Here is a 19,399-nt window from a genome sequence, read left to right on the forward strand (position 1 = left end):
CGGCAATCCCAAGCTCTATATGAGAGTTGTGCATTGAGTCGACATGAGGTACGTATTCCAGGCACGCCCGACTTGTAGACCGAGCGCCAAACCCTAGCCCCTCTTTACTACCCACACCACAACACTAACAAGGACCCAGCTCACCACTTCGCCCCAACATGTCGTCTGCAAACCGAGGCGCCGGCCCTACGAACAGAGGCAGTAAACGCGCAAGAGACGATGAAGACCTTCCTTCCTCAGCGGTGCATCCGCCGTCGAGTCGTGAGTGCGATGTAAACAAAGGAGATGGCAGATAGCTAACGGCGCACAGCTATGGCCTCGTCTCCTCCCATGCTGCCCAATGAAGATGATGCGGACATGCTTGACGATGACGATATCATTCGCGATGTGGACGATCTAGACGAGGATGCAGAGGAAGCTGAGGGAATCGATTTGTTTGCCGACGATTTCGAGAACGACTACGCAGCTCGTGAAAACGATGCCTATGAAGGCCAGGGCATCGACGATGAAGGCGAATACGAAGAACTCAGTCTTGCCGAGAGGCGGAAACTTGACGCGAGTCTGAACGCCCGTGACAGGGAGGCAAGACGCCGCATGCCCGCAGCTTTTTTGCCGGACGAAGATGACCAGGACGGCCTGGCAGGCCTGATGGGACGCCGTCGAGTTCGGCGACACCGTTACGACGAGGAAGATGACATGGACATGGTCGACGACATCATGAACGAGGAGTTGACGCTTGAAGCGCTCACCGACGTGAAAGCCAACACGTTGACCGACTGGGTTGCCCAGCCTCAAGTTGCCAGGACGATTGCGCGAGAATTCAAATCTTTCCTGACCGAGTACACGGATGAGCATGGTCATTCGGTCTACGGGGCGCGCATTCGAACTTTGGGTGAGGTCAACGCCGAGTCCCTGGAGGTCTCTTTCGACCATTTGGCCGAGCAAAAGGCAACGTTGGCCTATTGGCTTGCCAACACACCAACTGAAATGCTCAAGATTTTCGACCAAGTCGCCATGGAAGTAACTCTACTTCATTACCCAGACTACGAGCGTATCCACTCGGAGATCCACGTCCGCATTACCGATGTACCTGTGCAGTACACCCTCCGCCAGCTTCGTCAGTCACATCTCAACAGCCTTGTCCGTGTTAGCGGAGTCGTTACTCGTCGCAGTGGAGTTTTCCCTCAACTCAAGTATGTCAAGTTTGACTGCACCAAGTGCGGTGTCACGCTTGGACCTTTCCATCAGGATTCCAATGTCGAAGTCAAAATCTCCTTCTGTCAGAACTGCCAGTCCCGCGGTCCTTTCACAGTCAACTCCGAGCGCACGGTCTACCGTAACTACCAGAAGCTTACCTTGCAGGAATCTCCTGGAACTGTTCCGGCTGGTCGTTTGCCGCGTCACCGCGAGGTTATCCTTCTTTGGGATTTGATCGATTCCGCAAAACCTGGAGAAGAGATTGAAGTCACGGGTATCTACCGCAACAACTATGATGCTGCTCTGAACAACAAGAACGGTTTCCCTGTCTTTGCGACCATTCTCGAGGCGAACTATATCGTCAAGTCTCACGACCAACTGGCAGGCTTCCGCTTGACTGAAGATGATGAAAAAGAGATTCGACGATTGTCCAAGGACCCGCGCATCGTCGATAAGATCATCGGATCCATTGCGCCAAGCATCTATGGCCATACTGACATCAAGACCGCTGTGGCGCTCTCGCTCTTTGGAGGTGTCAGCAAAGAGGCACCTGGTCGCCATTCGATTCGTGGTGATATCAACGTGCTTCTTCTTGGAGATCCTGGTACCGCCAAATCTCAAATCTTGAAGTATGTCGAGAAGACCGCTCATCGTGCTGTTTTCGCAACTGGTCAGGGTGCCTCTGCGGTTGGTCTGACAGCCTCTGTTCGTCGTGATCCTATGACGAGCGAATGGACTCTGGAGGGAGGCGCTCTAGTGCTTGCAGACAAGGGCACCTGCCTTATTGACGAGTTTGACAAGATGAATGATCAGGATCGTACATCGATTCACGAAGCCATGGAGCAGCAGACCATCTCCATCTCAAAAGCCGGTATTGTCACGACACTTCAAGCGCGTTGTTCGATTGTAGCTGCTGCCAATCCAATTGGTGGGCGCTACAACTCTACGATTCCCTTTTCGCAAAACGTTGAGCTCACGGAGCCTATCTTGTCTCGTTTCGACATTTTGTGCGTTGTGCGCGACACTGTGGATCCGTCAGAGGACGAGCGCCTTGCAAAGTTTGTTGTCAACTCCCATGGCCGGGCGCATCCTCTTGTTAACTCGGCCTACGGTTATTCCGACAAAGGCAAGGCCTCACAAAACGGCGATGAGCAAATGGAAGTCGACGGAGACGCTCCAAGCAAGGAGGGCGAGATTCCTCAGGAGCTTTTGAGGAAGTACATTCTCTATGCCCGTGAGAAGTGCCGACCCAAGCTCTACCAGATTGAGCAAGACAAGATTGCACGTCTGTTTGCAGACATGCGCCGAGAGTCCACGGCAACTGGGGCCTACCCTATCACTGTAAGTTGAACAATCTCAAAAGGTTGCATTATTTACTCACACTATCAGGTCCGTCACCTTGAGGCTATATTGCGCATTGCAGAAGCCTTCTGCAAGATGCGCCTATCCGACTACTGTGCATCAGTAGACATTGACCGCGCGATTGCTGTTGCAGTCGACTCTTTTGTTGGCTCACAGAAGGTCAGTGCAAAGAAGGCGTTAGCAAGAGCCTTTGCCAAGTATACCCTCAACCGGCCTGGCGCTGTTCCAGCTCCAACTCGAGGCGGCAGACAGACGCAAAGAGCTGCAGCATAGACGCTGTTTCTGATGCATTTTGGTGAAATATGGCAGGTGTCGAGTGGGAAGGAGTTCACGGCCGTTGTTGAATAATGACGGATGAAAATGCAGTGATACCATGTTAAGCATTCTGGTGCAGGCAATGTGATTTGATTTCGTAGCTATGTACTCAATGTTCAAACGTTTTATCTTTCGGCAGACTTTTTGCGTTGCATCACCGTATTGCACTCCATTTCCTCGCATCTCGGGTTAGGCTGCTCCTAAAACGCCATTCACCAGCACGGCGGCTGAGTCATCATTTTAGCTTAGAAAATCTTGGCGTCGGTTCGCACACAGAATTTTGGCGAGCGCCCTACCTCTTGAACATCCACACCTCACGACCGGAGCACAACAACACCCTTAGGAATTTTCCAGATAACTTCCTACGTGCAACGATGGCCCCCAAGAAGAACAAGAGAACCGCCGACTCCATCAACTCGCGCCTGGCGCTTGTGATGAAGTCCGGTAAGGTCACCCTCGGCTACAAGTCTACCCTCAAGAGCCTCCGAACTGGCAAGGCCAAGCTCGTCATCATTGCCGGCAACACTCCTCCTCTGAGGAAGTCTGAGCTCGAGTGTAAGCAATTTTTTCCTGCGATTCCAAAGGCATGGCTAACATATTGCCAGACTACGCCATGCTTTCCAAGACCTCTGTCCACCACTTCTCCGGAAACAACGTACGTACATACCCCGTCCACTCTCATTGCCTAACGACGAGATACTCGTGCAATGGGGCTTCTCATCTATGAGTTTAGAAATTCTCGACCTGGATTACAAGGGCAGAACTAAACAGTGAATGCTTCCATTTGGCACGGGGTTATCTCCGAGGGCTGGCTCTGAGAATTGGTCCGATTATGGCCATGGAGAGCTGTTAGCTAACCTACTTGAAGATTGAGCTTGGAACTGCTTGCGGTAAGCTCTTCCGCTGCTCTGTCATGTCCATCCTCGACGCTGGTACGTATCTGTGTCCCTTGGTAACACTACATTTTTCACTAACAGTTTTCAGGTGACTCTGACATCCTGAGCACCAACACCGAGAACTAGAGCAGTTTAGCGCGTGGGAAGGAAATCAGTTAGACATGATACCTAGGGTGTAGCACATGCTGGCCCCTGATGATATCCAATGAATGACACAAGATTCATGAGCCATCAACGCCTGATCGTTTTATGCAGTGTATGATGTGACTCATTATGACTAGCCTGGCCGCGCCGTCTGGTAGCCTTGCGCCGTTGAGGCAAAACTGCTTCGAGACAGTCGAACATGCATTCGAGTATACCTACTCTGGAGCGTGATGCTATCGCTCAATGCAAAGCCCGGCATCGCTTGACCATTGTTTGACGGATGAAGACGGCTTTGAAAGCAGCAAAGACATATAGGCTATTGCATCAGAGCAACCGCGGGTGGCGTCGCATTGCCACAGATCCCCAGAATCGCACTTGGGTTGGGTGGCGCGTACGCTTGCCTGCTTGGAAATCAATGCGCTCGCTTAACGGGGTCTTGGCGTGTGGTGCGCAATATTGTGATTAGCAATCACGACCGACGACTTCCCTCGACTTCGCCCTCCGACACCTCCCCACTAACACTCAAATAAAGGGTAAGGTACGGCTGTCGAACTCGGATCCTCTGGCAAACGCTTTACTGACGCCGTCACCAGTTTGCGCGCTCGCCCTCGTTTTCCGCGCTCCCCCGACATCCGCTCATTGATTTCAAAGCAGGAAGAACCGTCACAATGGCCCGCCGTCCCGCCCGTTGCTACCGCTACTGCAAGAACAAGCCCGTACGTCAGACTGGAGATACAGCGAGGGGAGGACAATAGGCTGACTGGGCTGTAGTACCCCAAGAGCAGGTTCAACCGTGGTGTTCCCGATGCCAAGATCCGCATCTTCGACCTCGGTCGCAAGAAGGCCAACGTAGACGACTTCCCGCTCTGCATCCACCTGGTCTCCAACGAGTACGAGCAGCTGTCTTCCGAGGCTCTGGAAGCCGCCCGTATTTGCGCCAACAAGTACCTCGTCAAGAGCGGAGGAAAGGAATCTTTCCATCTCCGTGTCCGCGTCCACCCCTTCCACGTCGTCCGTATCAACAAGATGTTGTCGTGCGCTGGTGCCGATAGATTGCAGACGGGTATGCGTGGTGCTTTCGGCAAGCCCAACGGTCTTGTCGCTCGTGTCAACATTGGTCAGATCCTCATGTCCGTCAGGACTAGGGATTCTAACCGCGCTATCGCTCTTGAGGCTCTGAGGCGTTGCCAGTACAAGGTATGTGGACATGCCAGTGTATGCTGAATGCTCCAAAGCTCACTATTCGCAGTTCCCTGGTCGCCAGAAGATCATCGTCTCCAAGAACTGGGGTTTCACCCCTCTTAAGCGCGAGGAGTACGTCCAGCAGCGCCAGGAGGGCAAGGTCAAGATCGACGGTGCCTACGTCCAGTTCCTCCGCAACAAGGGTAAACTCGCCGACAACATCCGCCGTTTCCCTAGCGCTTTCGAGTCATCCGCTTAGATGCTGAGTGGAGAGGAAGGAGCTGCTGTGCATGACGATCATGGGTTCAATGGGAATTCGGTTACGGCGTGATTTGTTTTCTTCATCAGTTGCGGATGAAGGCTGGAGGGTGAACTTCTGCGGCATGTAACTGTAGAGAATGACCAAGAACAGCCCGTCAATGGCAAATAATACAACAATGTTCGCTTCCTTTGTGACAGCAACGGCGGCGTGCGATGGTGAAGCCTAACTCCGGTCTAATCTGTGCATCTTTGGTGATGATGATCACTGCAGGGTAGATCATCCGAAGTACTTGTATCATCAATGGAGCACGTGGTCTTTACTACATGTTTCTACTAATAATTCTGCTATGCTGGTTGTGGTATAAAAATGGAACAAAGGCAACACGCGTAAACAAACGCCACACAGCTCCCGGATGACCGACCCATGCGAACCGTATTCAAAATCAGCAAGACGAAATTTAAACGCCCACGCCAGCGCCTCGACCTTCAGCTTGGGCTCTAGAGAACTGTTGCAAGAGCTGCAGGACTCCACCACGATTGTTGCCTGGCGCCTCTTCTTCCTCATCGTCGTCTTGAGCCAGTCGACTTGTGCGCCATGAGTCGCCCAGCATACTTTCTTCTTCGATTCGAGTGTGCGATGGACCCTGTGCGTCCGAAACGGGTTGAAGAGGTGTACGGTATCGGCTAGCCGCTGCTTGATGAGGGGATCCACGCAGCATCGAGGCCGAAGAAGGCTGATGGTGGGGATCGAGGAGCATCGAGTTCATAGACTCTTCTCTTGCCGTAGGCCGGTTTCTCGGTGTCCTCTGCTGTAGGTTCTGTCGGCCAGGCTGCCCTCGATTTGGTCCTCTTGCACCAATGTCCAACGGCTGCGCAGTCTGCGACATTGTTCCAAATGTGTTTGGAAACTGGGGTGGAGGATGGAAGTTGCTTCGTCCTTGCAGGCGGCCATTATAGCCGCGACCAGAGTTCTGGTATGTATCTAAGAAGCCGTAGTACGAAGCCATCATCTTGTTGTCTTTGGCCATGAAGTAGTCTTCACGGAGATCTGGGTCTTCCCTGCGAGCACCGGTACCGTTTGCTGGAATGTTATTGGCATTGCGGGTGGTCTTTGTCGATGGAAACATGGAGTAGGAGCATGTAACACCTAAACCGTCAACGACAATTGAGAATTCGCGGAAGAAGTCGACGATGCGTTCGCTGCAGTTTGGCAGTCTGAAGATGAGCAGGAAAGGTGTGATGACCATGCTCAGAATTTCCTCGGCAAAGATGAGGATCTTCGGTTGGTACAGCTTGGTGAATTCAGCCCGGACCTCGTCGGTGTGTAGCCTATCACGCCACGATTCTGGCTCATAACGGGTGTGGTAGATGACGTGGTTGAGATAGTAGGACGGATCTGTGACCTGATCGTCCTGAGGACTGCTTCCCCGTGCGACGCGGTATATCGTACTAAGAATACCAATCCAGAAGATGGCAGTCTTTCCAGGTGTGATTTCAAAGTTGAGGAATAGCTCAGAGTCGAAGAGGGTGAAGAGTACGAGAACAAATGCAAAGGCACCTGCAATGAATGCGACAAACGACGAAACCTGTTCAGTCTTATCCTTTGGAAACTGAGCAAGATAGAGGTTTGCGTATGGATAAGCCATGTTACGGCGGCGGGCAAAGTAGTGAGGAAGCTCGTTGAACTCGCGGAACTTCCACTGAGCAAAGGTTGTGAAATCGCGGTTGCTGAGTTGGCCTGGGTCCTTGTGGTATTCGGTAAAGTACTTGAACAGATACGAGGCCAATACAAAAACCACGGCAAAGGGCGCGCAAAGAATACTGATGATGCCCGTCCAGAAGAAGCGCGTCTTCAATCGCTTCACAAGCTCTCGCCGATTACGTTCTTTGAGAAAATCCGGATTGAACTGGCCGTTTGGTCCGCTAAACACAAAATCCATAATGGCGAGGTTGACATGCCATTTCGTAGTCTCGGAGAAGATGTATCGATTGCCTAGGAATGGTAGAGGGACGGTCACATCGAGTATCTCCTTGTTGAATAGGGCGATGAGATAGTTGTCACGCCGCATCAGGCGGCCCGCGATATCGATAGCGTCCAGCCGCTGCCTGCTCTTCGAGTCGAGCAACTTGCGCGTTTCTGGCGATAGATTGGAAGCAGTAGTCAAGTTCAAGTCTCGTAGCGCCATGATCCGTGTCACGACCTGCTGCCATTGTATGGTCTGAATGTCGCAGTCGGGAATATCAAGTAGGTAGTGATAAAAGTCATGCATAGCTCGAAGCCGGGGTATATCTGTGACCGTGTTGTAGAATGAGTAGAGCCAGTAGATGATGAAGAACCAAAGGGCCAGTATCCAAACACCATGGATTCTACTTCACGTCAGCTATAGTTTGGCAGCACTGGGTGGAAATGACTAACCTTGCAGCACACTTGGGTACCAGAACCTGGCTCATCTTGTTGCTCTGCGACAACTTGGAGTAATCGATGCACCATCCCAGAAATGTCATGAAGCCTACTACAAAGGCTGTTTGCAAGAGCGTGAGAACTCTCCTAAGAAGGATCGAGTAGATGCCGCAGCCAACATAGTAGTCATACACCTCCGTCATGTAATTATCCAGATCCGTCTGATTCACCCAAAGCCAGAGTGCCTTCTCCCTTGGGTCTGCTGTAAAGTGTCCAGGTCTACTGGTGTGCCCCCAAGGCCCTGCGGGTGCACCTCTCCTATCATCGTCGTGCAGCCGTTGCTGCGTACGGGTGGCGTCCCACTGTGCCCGTGTCTGTCGCGTCGATGGGCCCGGCACAGGCATGGGGAGGCCTTCGTTGCGCTTATTCGAACTCGGCCCTGGTTCATGGCCTCCTTCGAGCAGCAATGATTGGGGTACGTCATCATCGTCGTCCAAAGGAGCAGCTCGGGCTGGGCTGGGCTGTCTCCATGCCGGGATGCGATTTGCCGTATTGATGCCGGGCGGTGCGTTGCGTTTGGCGTCTGGAGATACGGCACGGCTCTCGGTGGTCATCTGGCTGGAGGAGGCCTCCTCAAGCAGGTGGGCGAGGTCCTGCTCCTCAAAGCGGGCGCCAAAGTTCTCCTCGTCTATGTCCATCTCGTGGCGCTCCTCGGTCGAGGTGGAGTCGCGGCGATGGTGGGGGACGAGTGGCTCGTGTTCGTAGGGCTCGTCGGAGGCGGAGGGGAGGAGCTTGGATAGCAGGTTGGACGCCATCATGGCCGACGCAGGGTGCTGCGCTCAGGCAACGGCGGGGCGCGTGGCCGTGCTGCACTGGATCGCGGGCGTTTGAGGGCAAGCAGGGTCAGAGGACCAAAAGCGTGATCCCCAGAAGTCGAGGCGAGCATCCATGAGCAGCGGCAGAAGCCTAGTCGGTGATCATATCAGCAGGATGGGGCAGCGGGCGTGGGTGGTGATGGTTGCGGCTATCTCGAGCGCCCCGTCGACATGGGATTCATGCAGGTGACGCGCCTGGCGGCTATCGATAAGATCGGCCGGCTGCACTTGCCGCCAGTTTGCCCGATTTGACACCTTTCTGGGCCAAGGTCACAACACCCACCCACTCATGGCGACGGGCCTCCTCCACGACCGGGCTGCTCCAGCGCCCCAGAATGGCTCCTCGCCCTCGCCGCCCCCAGCAGCCCCCGCATCGCGAGGCACAAATGCCCTCTCCAGTCGCATCACGAGCGTGCTCTCCGCTTCCTATGCTGACCTGGAGATTCGGGATGCTCTGGAAACCTTGGATGCACGTCAAGTGCAGAACTCTGCAGAGACGCGCCGGCAGCTCCGTCTGGATGTGCAAAAAGAAGTCATCCAGTGCAATGGCGAGATCATCAGCGACTTTGGCCATGTCGCAGAGGTACGTTGGGCGGCGCACTCTACCAATCTCGTGCTGAACGTCTGCAGCAACTCAAGCGCATCGGAACCGCCATCAGTAGTCTGAACAACTATTGTGCTGATATGCGCGGTCACATTGCAGCTGCGAGCAAAGAGACAGACCCTGTCTTGGAAGAAGCCACCAGCCTCATGGGCCAGAAGAAGCAGGTTGAATCCAAGCAGCAGGTTCTCAACGCATTCAGTGCTCATTTCCTCATCACTGAAGAAGACGTCACCGTATTGACTTCTACTGCGGAGCCCGTTAACGAGGAGTTCTTCCAAATCTTGACCCGCGTGAAGAAGATCCATCACGACTGCCAAGTACTCCTTGGGACTGAAGATCAGCGGCTGGGCCTAGAAGTGCTGGAAAGAAGCTCCAAGCAACTCAACTCCGCTTTTCAAAAGCTTTACCGGTGGATCCAACGCGAGTTTAAAACACTAGACCTGGAAAATCCACAGATTAGTGCATCTGTCCGGCGGTCGCTGCGTGTGTTGGCCGAACGGCCTACTCTGTTCCAAAGCTGTCTGGACTCGTTTGCCGAAGCCCGCGAGTCGATTCTGTCCGACGCATTTCATGCAGCATTGACTGGTTCGACGGCGGAAACCCAGATAGCCACTAAGCCTATCGAGTTTCACGCTCACGATCCTCTTCGTTATGTAGGCGACATGCTTGCCTGGGCTCATTCCACAACAGTGTCGGAGAGAGAAGCCCTTGAGAACCTCTTCATCTCAGATGGCGAGGAGATTAAGCGCTCCATCCAGGCTGGTTTGGAGAGTGAGCCGTGGCTAAGAGGCGACGATGAGACTGAGGTTTTCGACGGTCACAAAGCCTTGAACCAGTTAGTCAGCCGTGACCTGGCAGGCGTAGCCCGCCTGTTGAGGCAGCGAACAGAGCAGGTCGTCCAAATCCATGACGATGCGACGCTTGCATACAAGATTGCGAACCTGATTGGTTTTTACGAAGGAACTTTTGCCAAGCTGCTGGGGGCGGACTCTGAAGTTTTGGAGATTTTCAACACGTTGGAGGCTTCCGCGATGCGACAGTTCCGCGCCAACATGAGAGACTATGTCGCTAATGTGCAAAGCGACCTTGCCGTGGCGCCCGCCGACTTGTCTCCTCCCGAGTTCCTGGAGGACGCACTGCAGATACTCAAAGTTCTCGCGAAAAGCTACGATACGTCATTTGCTGCGACAGACGACAATGGACAGGGCTTCCAGGCTGTGCTTTCAGAAGCTCTAGATCCTTTCTTGAACGGCTGTGAGGGCATGCAGAGAGAAATGAAAGAACCCGATAACGCCATCTTCGCCCTCAACTGCTTATTCGCGGCCAGAGAGGTGCTCTCACAGTATACCTTTGCGCATGAGCGGGTTAGAGATATAGACGACACAGTTGAAGAAACTGTTGCTAAGCTGACAGACTACCAACATCGATATTTGGTCAACGAGTCTGGCCTTGCTACTCTTATTGACGCTCTTGCGGAAATCACCGACTCTGCTGAAAGCATCAAGACAGTGTCCAAGTTGGAAGCATTCAAGCCTGATGCACTAGTTTCTGCCAGCCAACAACTGGATGAGTTCCTGCCATCTGCGCTGATTGATGCATCGGAGAACATCAAACGGTTACAAAACAGGAAGATGATACAAGATATCACCGACGAGGCCGCTAGCAAGTTCTGCGAGGATTTTGAATTTGTGGAGAGCAAGATAATGGCTGCAGACGATCTGCTCTATGATGGGGAAAGGGAGGATGAGGAGCAGGAGCCTAGGCTGAGAGATTTATTTCCTCGTACTAGCGGTGAGATACGAGTGCTACTCAGTTAAGGGCTATAGGCAAAAAATACGCAAAGCCCCGTTGGACCTGAGATGCATAATTCCTATTATCTAAAAATGACCCTCATCAACGAGTTGCACCATGAAATGGACTTGACAAAGGCGAGCAGGGGTTTTTCAGTGGATTCGCCATGATGGATGTGTGGTCAGTTTATTGTGGCTTCTTCTTCTCCCACTCTTCCGGCGTATGGCACTTTGGCGTCCACGCATGTATTGCTGCAATTTCCTCTTTCAGAGTGCTGTTGACGAGCCGGTGTCGTGCCAGCGTTGTCTTCTTGGCAAATAGCGGTGATACAATAATGGCCTCGTACATTTGTCCGCACCCGCCTATTCAGTGTGTTAGCGGGGTCCCTGTGACTCAAGCACTTTGAGAAATCTGCCAGCACGACACCACGCTCACAGAACATGTCTCTCTCCAATTTCCGGCTATGCGTCAAACTATGACGTACCACTCAGATCCTCAATCTCAACATAGGTAGCCTGCAGTCCGTCTTCCAGCTTCTTCTTGAGTCCTTCCATGGTCACGCCGGAAGTGGCCTGCACGCTTGTGGCCTCGGTATCGGTCCTTGCACTCATTGTACCGCTATCTTCTGGGTTGAGTGCGAGTGTGTCGAATGTTTTGTAGAGTTTGTGCCGTGGATCCATGAGGCAATGCGATATTCATCCAGTGATGCTATCTTCGGATCAGATAAGATGTGTCCTCCGAATTCGGAAAGGCTAGAATCACGGCGTGAGGGGCAGCAGCGGATGACGCACGTCGGCTATGAGTGCAGGGGTGGTTGGCGCGTGTGATTGTGGTTGTACAGCGCGCAGCTCCAAGTTGCTATTGCACACTCTACGGTTGCATGTTTATAGCTACGGCACGAAGGCTCGCAATGAGTGCGACTACGACATGTGCGCCGTTTTCCAAGGCGGTTGTGGCGGCGATGCGGAAGCTGTAAGTTTACTCCCATGTGTCGAATATTCCTGTCAATGTATTCAGGTGTTGACTGCGACAAGATATCCGCGAGAGCTTGCAGACAACTCTTGGGATAATACCGGATTGCTGCTCGAAGCACCGTTCATTCCGTCTCGCCGCCAGTCAAACACAGTCCTGCTCACCATCGATCTTACCAAGGCGGTTGCCGACGAGGCCATTGCTCTCAATTCCTCGATCATCGTCGCATACCATCCCATAATATTCAGAGGATTGAAGTCATTGACTCTTGCCGACACACAACAGCAGTCCTTGCTGCGCTTGGCTAGTCATGGCATTAGTGTATACTGTCCACACACGGCATTGGACGCGGCGCCAGGAGGACTTGGAGATTGGTTGGCAGACATTGTTACAGGAACGAAGAAAGTGAATGGACCCCAGGGCGCGGATGATCAGACCGACTCTTCAAATCCCGCAGCAGAAAGCGACGACGATCCCTTTGTTGAGAAGAAACGTCCCACCTTTACATTGAACCACCACCCGAGCCAGCCCATTCTTCGTTTGGGCAAGCCGCCCCATTTGGCGAGCTCATTCACTGCTCCACACAAGCGGGAAGTGATCAAGCCGCAGTCGCCAGAAATCCCTTCACATCCCAATGCAGGCATGGGCCGCATCGTGAGATTCGACCACGCACAGCCACTCCCTGACCTCCTCGACCGCATAGGAAAGGGCCTCAACAACCCCAAGGGCTTTCCCATTGCCATACCCCAAGGGAAATCAATCTCCGACATGACCATAAAAAGCATAGGAATATGTGCAGGCTCCGGCTCAGGCTTGCTCAGCGGCCTAGACGTCGATCTATACTTTACAGGCGAAATGGATCATCACGCCACGCTCGCAGCCATTGAGCAGGGACGAGTAGTCATCAGCCTGTTTCACAGCAACTCGGAGCGCGGATTCCTGGCCGAAGTCATGGCCATGCAACTCGAAGACGCTATAGACGTGGAGTGGAACAAGGTCAGGCAAGAGTGCGAAGACAAGGAAGAGTTCAAGGATGCAGTAGCAGACTACGACTTTGAGGTCGCGGTAAGCGAGGCGGACAGAGATCCATATAGCATTGTGGTATTGAAAAACGACGCAGAACAAGCTTAGAAAAAATATATGACTTGGATACACACAAGCTTAATAGCCGAGGTTGCCAACAAAGAGCCGGTTTGAGTTTGCGTCGTGGAACGAACAACTACTGGGGTCTGCCGCCAAGCCACCCAATCCCACACAGTAGACCCGTCAGCATGCCACCCCCCCCCCCAAACACGTACAATAATAAATTTTTCCATTACTCGTCTTTCCATCACAACTCAAAACCGAAGCGCGTTCAGCGTTTTCGCCCAAACTCATCTCCTCCGTGGCGCAATTGGCTAGCGCGTCTGACTGTTACAGCATGTTTGTAGCTCATCAGGAGGTTGAAAGTTCGAGCCTTTCCGGGGGAGTTTCTTTTTGCATGTGCACGTGCATGGGTGGTGGATACGTCAATTAGCCACGGCACAGGCTGCTGCATCATGCCATTGCCTTTTTTTTGTGTGTTATGTGAGTTTTATGAGGGAGTTGGATGTTCAGGCTGTAAAATATAATGGGGGTGAGTGTGGTGTTTAGGACATAGCGGTGTGTTATGCCTAGCACGGCTAAGACATTGAGTAGGCGTTGTTCTGTGTAGTGAGTCGGTATTTTTTTCTTGTTATTTTTATTTCGAATATGATTATGGCGTCAAACAAGCATGTCTTAGATGTGAAGATATATGTCCCACAGCATACTTGAGTCGTCCATAGACTCCCACGTCAACAGCGCGCATCAACGCGGATAATAACACATTGTCTAGACATGGTATCAAACAAGCCGAATTCACTAACTGTCCTGAGGCAAATCTCCTCCAACCGCGCCTTGACGACGACGACGCCCTTTTGCGCTATTTGAGCGACGCCAACCTCTGGGTTGTTGCCCGGCGACCGCAGCTCTGGCCCCAGCGACGGCATCACTCTGCTCAGCAAGGTGCGGCGCGAGTGCCGGGGCGCCGATTCTCCCGCAGCAGCAGCATCGCACGACGTCGGCGTCGTGTGCTCGGGCGGCGGCGGCGGATTCAGATTCAGCGTCAACAGCGTCTCCAGCTCATCGATGACCAGCTGCGGTCTCCAGAACTCGGTGCGGTTCATCTGGCCCTGCAGCCGCACCACCTGCGGCTCGTCTTGGGACGAAAACCCAATGACCTGGACGGGCTTGGTGTCGGTGTCTGCGGCCGCGAAGCTGAACTCGGATTGCTCGGCTACGGGCGGCAGCGGGATGTCTGAGGGCAGCAGGGCGAGTGTTGTCTGCGCGATGCCGTAGGCGGTGCGGGCTTGGATGAGCGGGATGATGGAGTGCGAGATGACGGATTGGATGTGGCGTGTGCGTGTGGTGCTGAGTTGGTTGAGCATGGTTTGGCTCTGCGAAGAAGAAGAGGAGGAGGGGGGCACAGGTCCAGAAGAGGTGTATGCTACTGCGTATGGAGGAGGGGAATCGGTATCTTTTTGTGGTGACATCTTTTTTTTTCTCTCTTCCTTCACGATATCCAGGTAGATGTTGAGATGGAAGGACGTGTTTGAGACAATAAGGTGAGGAATTGCTGCTGTGAGCGAAGGCGTATTGGCGGTGGTGATGGTCAGATCAAGCGAGGGGAGTAAGTAAACCCAAGTTGCAAGCCTCAAGTTCCCGAGTTGTGTATCGTCTCTTCTTCTTTCCCAGCCAGTCATTCAGTCATTCCCTAACTTTTTTTTGCTTTGTCCCCAGTGGCGAGATCCAGAAAAAAAGAGAGGCATCAACAAGTGAACAGCTTGGCTACGGATCGCGGCAAGGCAACCGACCTAAAGACATCGGTAAATCTGCCGTAAGTAATAGCTCAGCCTCGTTCGTGATAGAAGGTTCTTTTTTCAGCTAGCCACCCCCCCCCCCAATGACCCTACCACTGCTGCAGAGCTCGTCTCGTGACCATCCCAACCTTGGTTGCGAGATGCCTGGATACACATGGCTTAGCGAATAAAGGGGCACCGAGTTACTCAAACCCTCTCCCTGCAAGGCAACACCCGGACCGAGGTGTCTTGGCAAGCTGAACATGTCTTGATCATGATCAGACAGAAAGACCATGCATATTGCGCCTCTGTCGAGAATGGGTAAGCCCAGTGTCTGAGAAGGTTAGCACAGCAGTCGCCACGTCGTGCATTCTCCCACTGGGATAGGTCAGACGTATTGCTGATACAACAACAACAACAACCCGCATACCTTGATCTTGCACGCATTGGGTGACCGGCCGTAGTAAGCTATCTTTTCCAGTGCCCGACTTTCAGGCCCCCTCCAAGGTCACATGTGGTGGCGGTGCGAGGCAGACTCAGGGTATCCGAGCACATGGCGCTATTCCGCTTGCGTACTAGCGCGCGGGGATGCGTACAGTATCTCTCCACGATTTGGACGAATGTCCTCACCGGGCTGCAGACATGTTGCATACCGCGAATGGAGGGGAGTTACAAGTCATCTGGGGAGTACCGTGGGCTGGTGGTGCGTGTGTATAAAAGTATGAGCATCGCACCCGTTTTGCCGCTTTCGCCATAGCCCATATCCACCATTTCGATATTGGTCGGTACGGTACATTTACCTTGGTTCTTGTGTAGTCTTTCATCGATACAAACCCATAATATTACCTGGACACCCTCTCGTTTTGTCGTTTGCACGATTTTCCGGCTTTTCTTTCTTATAAAAGCTTACCGTCCATTCCTACATCTCCCCTCGCCAACCCCCCCTTTCATCAACATCGGAAGAACACACCCGTCACCATGTGGTACCATGTCGCAGAGCCGAATTCCTATCTCGTGATTACGGGTGTAGGAATCGAAAAGGTGCTCATCAAGAAGAAGGCGTTTGTGTACCCGTTGCAAAAAGTATCCAAGATCTCCATTACGCCATTCGACTTTTCCATGTCGCTGCAGGCCATGACGATTGAGAAGCTCAAGTTCTCGCTTCCGGCAGTCTTCACGATTGGGCCTGCAGATAGCCCCGCAGCGCTGGAGAAATACGCTGTTCTGCTTACGGGCGAGAGCGACGGCAGACCGACGCAGAATGCGTCCAAGGGAGCGGTCAGCGTCGCCGAGGGACGCAGCCATGTGCAGGACATTGTCAAGGGTATTATTGAAGGAGAAACGCGGTCGATTGTGTCTACCATGACCATGGAGGAGCTGTTCCGCGAGCGCAAGATCTTCAAGGACAAGGTGATTCAGCAAGTGCAGAGTGAACTCGACCAGTTTGGTCTCTGCATCTACAACGCAAACGTCAAGGAGCTGCAAGACACGCCGGGCTCCGAGTACTTTGCTTTCCTTTCCCGCAAGGCGCACGAGGGTGCTCTCAACCAGGCCAAGGTCGACGTCGCCCATGCCCGCATGCAGGGCGAGGTTGGCGAGGCTGAAAAGCAGGGAAAAACCAAGCAGGAGGTTGCCAAGATCCACGCGCAAACAGCTGTTCTCGAGACTGAGCGCAAGGCTGAAAAGGCCACGGCAGACGCAAAGTTTACAGACAAGGAGATTGAGATTAGCAGGGACCTCAACGTCGCCAGGATCAACGCTAAACGCGAGGCCGAACGCCGCGATGCAGAGCTGCAGATGGAAGTCGAGAAGAAGAGGGCTCTTATGGAACTTGAGCGTCTGCGAGCCACCAAGGTCGTGCAGGCAAAGATTGAGAAGGAATCGTCGCAGGAAAAGGCCGACGCACAGCTTTACGCCCAGGAGAAGGCTGCCGAAGGTAACAAGTACGCTGAGCAGGCTGAGGCCGAGGCGGCTGCATTCCGGCGCCTACGCGATGCAGAGGCAGACTTCCAGGCCAAGGAGCGCGAGGCCGAAGCAAACTTCATTGTGACCAAGCGCGCGGCCGAAGCAGAGTACTTTGTGCAGGAGCGCCAGGCCCAGGCCCAACTTATCAGACAGCAGCGCGAAGCAGAAGGTCTCTCTGCAATGGCCAAGGCCTACGGCGACATGGCCAACGTGCTTGGAGGACCCCAGGGTCTCATGCAATACCTCATGCTCACCAACGGAACGTACGAGAAGCTGGCCGAGGCTAACGGAAACGCCATCAAGGGCCTTCAGCCCAAGATCAATGTCTGGAACACGGGCAGCCAAGGAGGCGACGGCATGGCTGATCCTTCGGCTCCTATCCGTAACCTCTTTCAGAGCCTGCCACCGCTGCTGAGCACCATTCATGACCAGACGGGTATGGCGCCACCGAGCTGGCTGGCGCAGATGCCGCAGAATGGCAACATGAGCAAGATGCATTTGAGGAACGGGAGCGATGTTTCGCCATAGGAATGGCATTGGTCTTACTAGACACAATGATATCGAACGAATTCGTCACAGACGAAGACTGAGGAGTAGATATACGTGTTGGCGATGTTGTACGATTGCTTTTTATACCCCGGGTTCAGCTGTGTAGCTAGGAGTTGGGGACCTGTTGTGATTGCGTCATCTAGTCATGTTCCTTTTGTCAGTGTTTCTTCTTGCATTATATCGGGATAGATTAAATTGTATAACGAGAGATTATAGCTTACACTTTCGTGTATCCGAAAGAACAGTTCATGGTGATGTCTCATACTTGTCATTGACGCACCAGACATCGCCCTGCAATCATTAATGCGGGACTCGTACGTGATCTGCATACCTGATTGATTCAAATCGTCAATGACAGCGGGTAGAGAAAAGCTGCTGTGCCTGGTAGTGTCTGGTAGATATTTCAGACGCCAATGTATCGTTGAACCGCATGCAAGGACTCCCAGGCTGGTAGGTATCCGACGGAAAGCATCCTTGCGAGAATTGACTTTATCAAGTGCCAAGTGCCGCCATGGTTACATGCAACCTTGTAGTGTTATCGACGCGGTGCGCCTGCCCCCCCAAACAAATAAACAAACAAATAAACAATCAACGGAGCGAGGACCTAGGTTTCGTGTCGAGGCTAGCTTGCAAGTCGAGTCCAGGGCAGACGTCAGCACGGGTCATGAAAGTGCGGTGCCGGGAAGCTGAATGCACAGAGTCAGGAGGCGAAGTGCATTTGCAGGGTGGAAGCGATGCCGGTAATATCTAGCGGTACTTTTTTTTCTCTTCTGGTCTTGCTGCCAGGCCAAACGGATACCGCAAACCGTTTGTACTGTAAGAGTGAGAGAGAGAGAAAGTGTGTGTGTGTGTGGTGAGAATTGGGAAAAGCGGGCTTTGTGACGATCAATCGACAAAGGGCCGATAAGTGATTTGTGGTCCCGTCATCGGTACCGGGAAGTGTGAATGGTGCAGCGTGGGCATATATTATTTCGGAAGAGGAATAGAGCAAATATTACCCGAGGCTTGGTGGCGGTGGTGGTGGTGGCGCTGATGAGAAAGCGTTAGTGTTGTGCGGAGAAAGCAAATCTCGAGGAGCACTAATGCTCAGGTAAGGAGCACCCTTGGACAAGACGATACACGAGATAGGCAATGGCTGTGTCAATGAAAGCACGGCTTGGATATCAAGCAGGCTGGAATTGCGTCGAGGGCCATGACGATAGGGCAAGCGGTGGGGACCTTGGCTGGGGCATGCTCGGCGCCTCAGGCTGAAACTTTCCACGGATCAAGCGTTCAACGCGTGTGTCGTCCGGTGCGCGCACGCGCGAGATGGTGTCGTGACCGGACGCAGGCAAAGATAAGCCCGGGGAAAACGGCAGAGGATTTGGGGGGGAGGGGGGAGGGGGGAACAGGGGGTGAAACATTACATCGGCGTACATGTACAGAGGGAGAGGGTGTGCTGGTAATAATTCACAGGGCGAAATCAATAGTGAATGGCCTGACTTTGTTGATCTCCCGAAGGTCAGTCAGTCAGTCAGTCAGTCAGCCCGCCGCTGCAAACAGGCATCCATCGCACTGCCGCCATGACGACGGAGCGGACATCAACAATGCAGCGTCGATAACAACAGCAGCAGTATCAGTATGAAGCAGAAACAAAGCCTGTCGAACCCCTTGCTTTGCACTAGACACCTCCAACCACCTCCCTCCCTCTCTCCCTCCCTCTCCAGAGCCCTTTTGTTATTTTTTTCCTTCTTTCTTTACCATGACCATTCTCTTTCTTCTTTTCCCCGCTCCACCAACCAGTCTAAACCGCATCCGGCAAACCTATTGCCCCATCTCGACGCGTCCGGCACGCGTCGCGCGCACAGGGCACCTGCAATGCGAAATCGACGCGTTATTTTTCCTTTTTTTTTCTTTCTTTACTTTCTTTAGCCGAATGCAAAACACGCAGCGAGAAAGGAAAAGATTACGGGTATTGGTATTAGTAATAAGGCTGGTGTGTATGTGGGGAAGAGGCTTTCTTTGGGTCCCACACCCCAACAAACAAG

At 53.0% G+C, this 19,399-nt stretch overlaps 8 protein-coding genes and 1 non-coding gene across 9 annotated transcripts; 7 read left to right on the forward strand and 2 right to left on the reverse strand.

The window, feature by feature from the left end:
• Positions 1-158: 158 nt before the first annotated feature.
• Positions 159-2,832, forward strand: SETTUDRAFT_90802 (uncharacterized protein; the record flags this gene model as incomplete). The annotated part of the gene is made up of 3 exons (XM_008029166.1): positions 159-261; positions 311-2,538; positions 2,587-2,832. 3 exons carry the CDS (start codon positions 159-161, stop codon positions 2,830-2,832), a joined length of 2,577 nt encoding a protein of 858 aa, XP_008027357.1.
• A 371-nt stretch (positions 2,833-3,203) lies between these two features.
• Positions 3,204-4,002, forward strand: SETTUDRAFT_163642 (uncharacterized protein). The gene is made up of 4 exons (XM_008029167.1): positions 3,204-3,429; positions 3,480-3,529; positions 3,743-3,806; positions 3,859-4,002. The coding sequence occupies exons 1-4, from the start codon at positions 3,249-3,251 to the stop codon at positions 3,894-3,896; spliced, it is 333 nt and encodes a 110-aa protein (XP_008027358.1). The 5' UTR covers positions 3,204-3,248; the 3' UTR covers positions 3,897-4,002.
• A 580-nt stretch (positions 4,003-4,582) lies between these two features.
• On the forward strand, positions 4,583-5,355 carry SETTUDRAFT_90898 (uncharacterized protein; the record flags this gene model as incomplete). The annotated part of the gene is made up of 3 exons (XM_008029168.1): positions 4,583-4,630; positions 4,686-5,111; positions 5,164-5,355. 3 exons carry the CDS (start codon positions 4,583-4,585, stop codon positions 5,353-5,355), a joined length of 666 nt encoding a protein of 221 aa, XP_008027359.1.
• Positions 5,356-5,815: 460 nt separating this feature from the next.
• Positions 5,816-8,573, reverse strand: SETTUDRAFT_32064 (uncharacterized protein; the record flags this gene model as incomplete). The annotated part of the gene is made up of 2 exons (XM_008028807.1): positions 5,816-7,724; positions 7,774-8,573. 2 exons carry the CDS (start codon positions 8,571-8,573, stop codon positions 5,816-5,818), a joined length of 2,709 nt encoding a protein of 902 aa, XP_008026998.1.
• A 349-nt stretch (positions 8,574-8,922) lies between these two features.
• SETTUDRAFT_179435 (uncharacterized protein) lies at positions 8,923-11,516 on the forward strand (the record flags this gene model as incomplete). The annotated part of the gene is made up of 2 exons (XM_008029169.1): positions 8,923-9,216; positions 9,264-11,516. 2 exons carry the CDS (start codon positions 8,923-8,925, stop codon positions 11,052-11,054), a joined length of 2,085 nt encoding a protein of 694 aa, XP_008027360.1. The 3' UTR covers positions 11,055-11,516.
• A 368-nt stretch (positions 11,517-11,884) lies between these two features.
• On the forward strand, positions 11,885-13,136 carry SETTUDRAFT_163644 (uncharacterized protein). Its single transcript, XM_008029170.1, has 2 exons — positions 11,885-12,000; positions 12,063-13,136. The coding sequence occupies exons 1-2, from the start codon at positions 11,939-11,941 to the stop codon at positions 13,129-13,131; spliced, it is 1,131 nt and encodes a 376-aa protein (XP_008027361.1). The 5' UTR covers positions 11,885-11,938; the 3' UTR covers positions 13,132-13,136.
• Positions 13,137-13,378: 242 nt separating this feature from the next.
• On the forward strand, positions 13,379-13,469 carry SETTUDRAFT_t27. Its single transcript has one exon. It is a non-coding gene; the product is annotated as a tRNA-Asn (tRNA).
• Positions 13,470-13,704: 235 nt separating this feature from the next.
• On the reverse strand, positions 13,705-14,840 carry SETTUDRAFT_163645 (uncharacterized protein). The gene has a single exon (XM_008029171.1). It carries the CDS (start codon positions 14,760-14,762, stop codon positions 13,815-13,817), a length of 948 nt encoding a protein of 315 aa, XP_008027362.1. The 5' UTR covers positions 14,763-14,840; the 3' UTR covers positions 13,705-13,814.
• A 786-nt stretch (positions 14,841-15,626) lies between these two features.
• On the forward strand, positions 15,627-17,593 carry SETTUDRAFT_163647 (uncharacterized protein). The gene has a single exon (XM_008029172.1). It carries the CDS (start codon positions 15,837-15,839, stop codon positions 17,349-17,351), a length of 1,515 nt encoding a protein of 504 aa, XP_008027363.1. The 5' UTR covers positions 15,627-15,836; the 3' UTR covers positions 17,352-17,593.
• The last annotated feature ends 1,806 nt before the right edge of the window (positions 17,594-19,399 follow it).

The sequence above is a fragment of the Exserohilum turcica genome (genome assembly GCF_000359705.1).
Source record: "Exserohilum turcica Et28A unplaced genomic scaffold SETTUscaffold_3, whole genome shotgun sequence".
Lineage (NCBI taxonomy): Eukaryota > Fungi > Ascomycota > Dothideomycetes > Pleosporales > Pleosporaceae > Exserohilum > Exserohilum turcicum.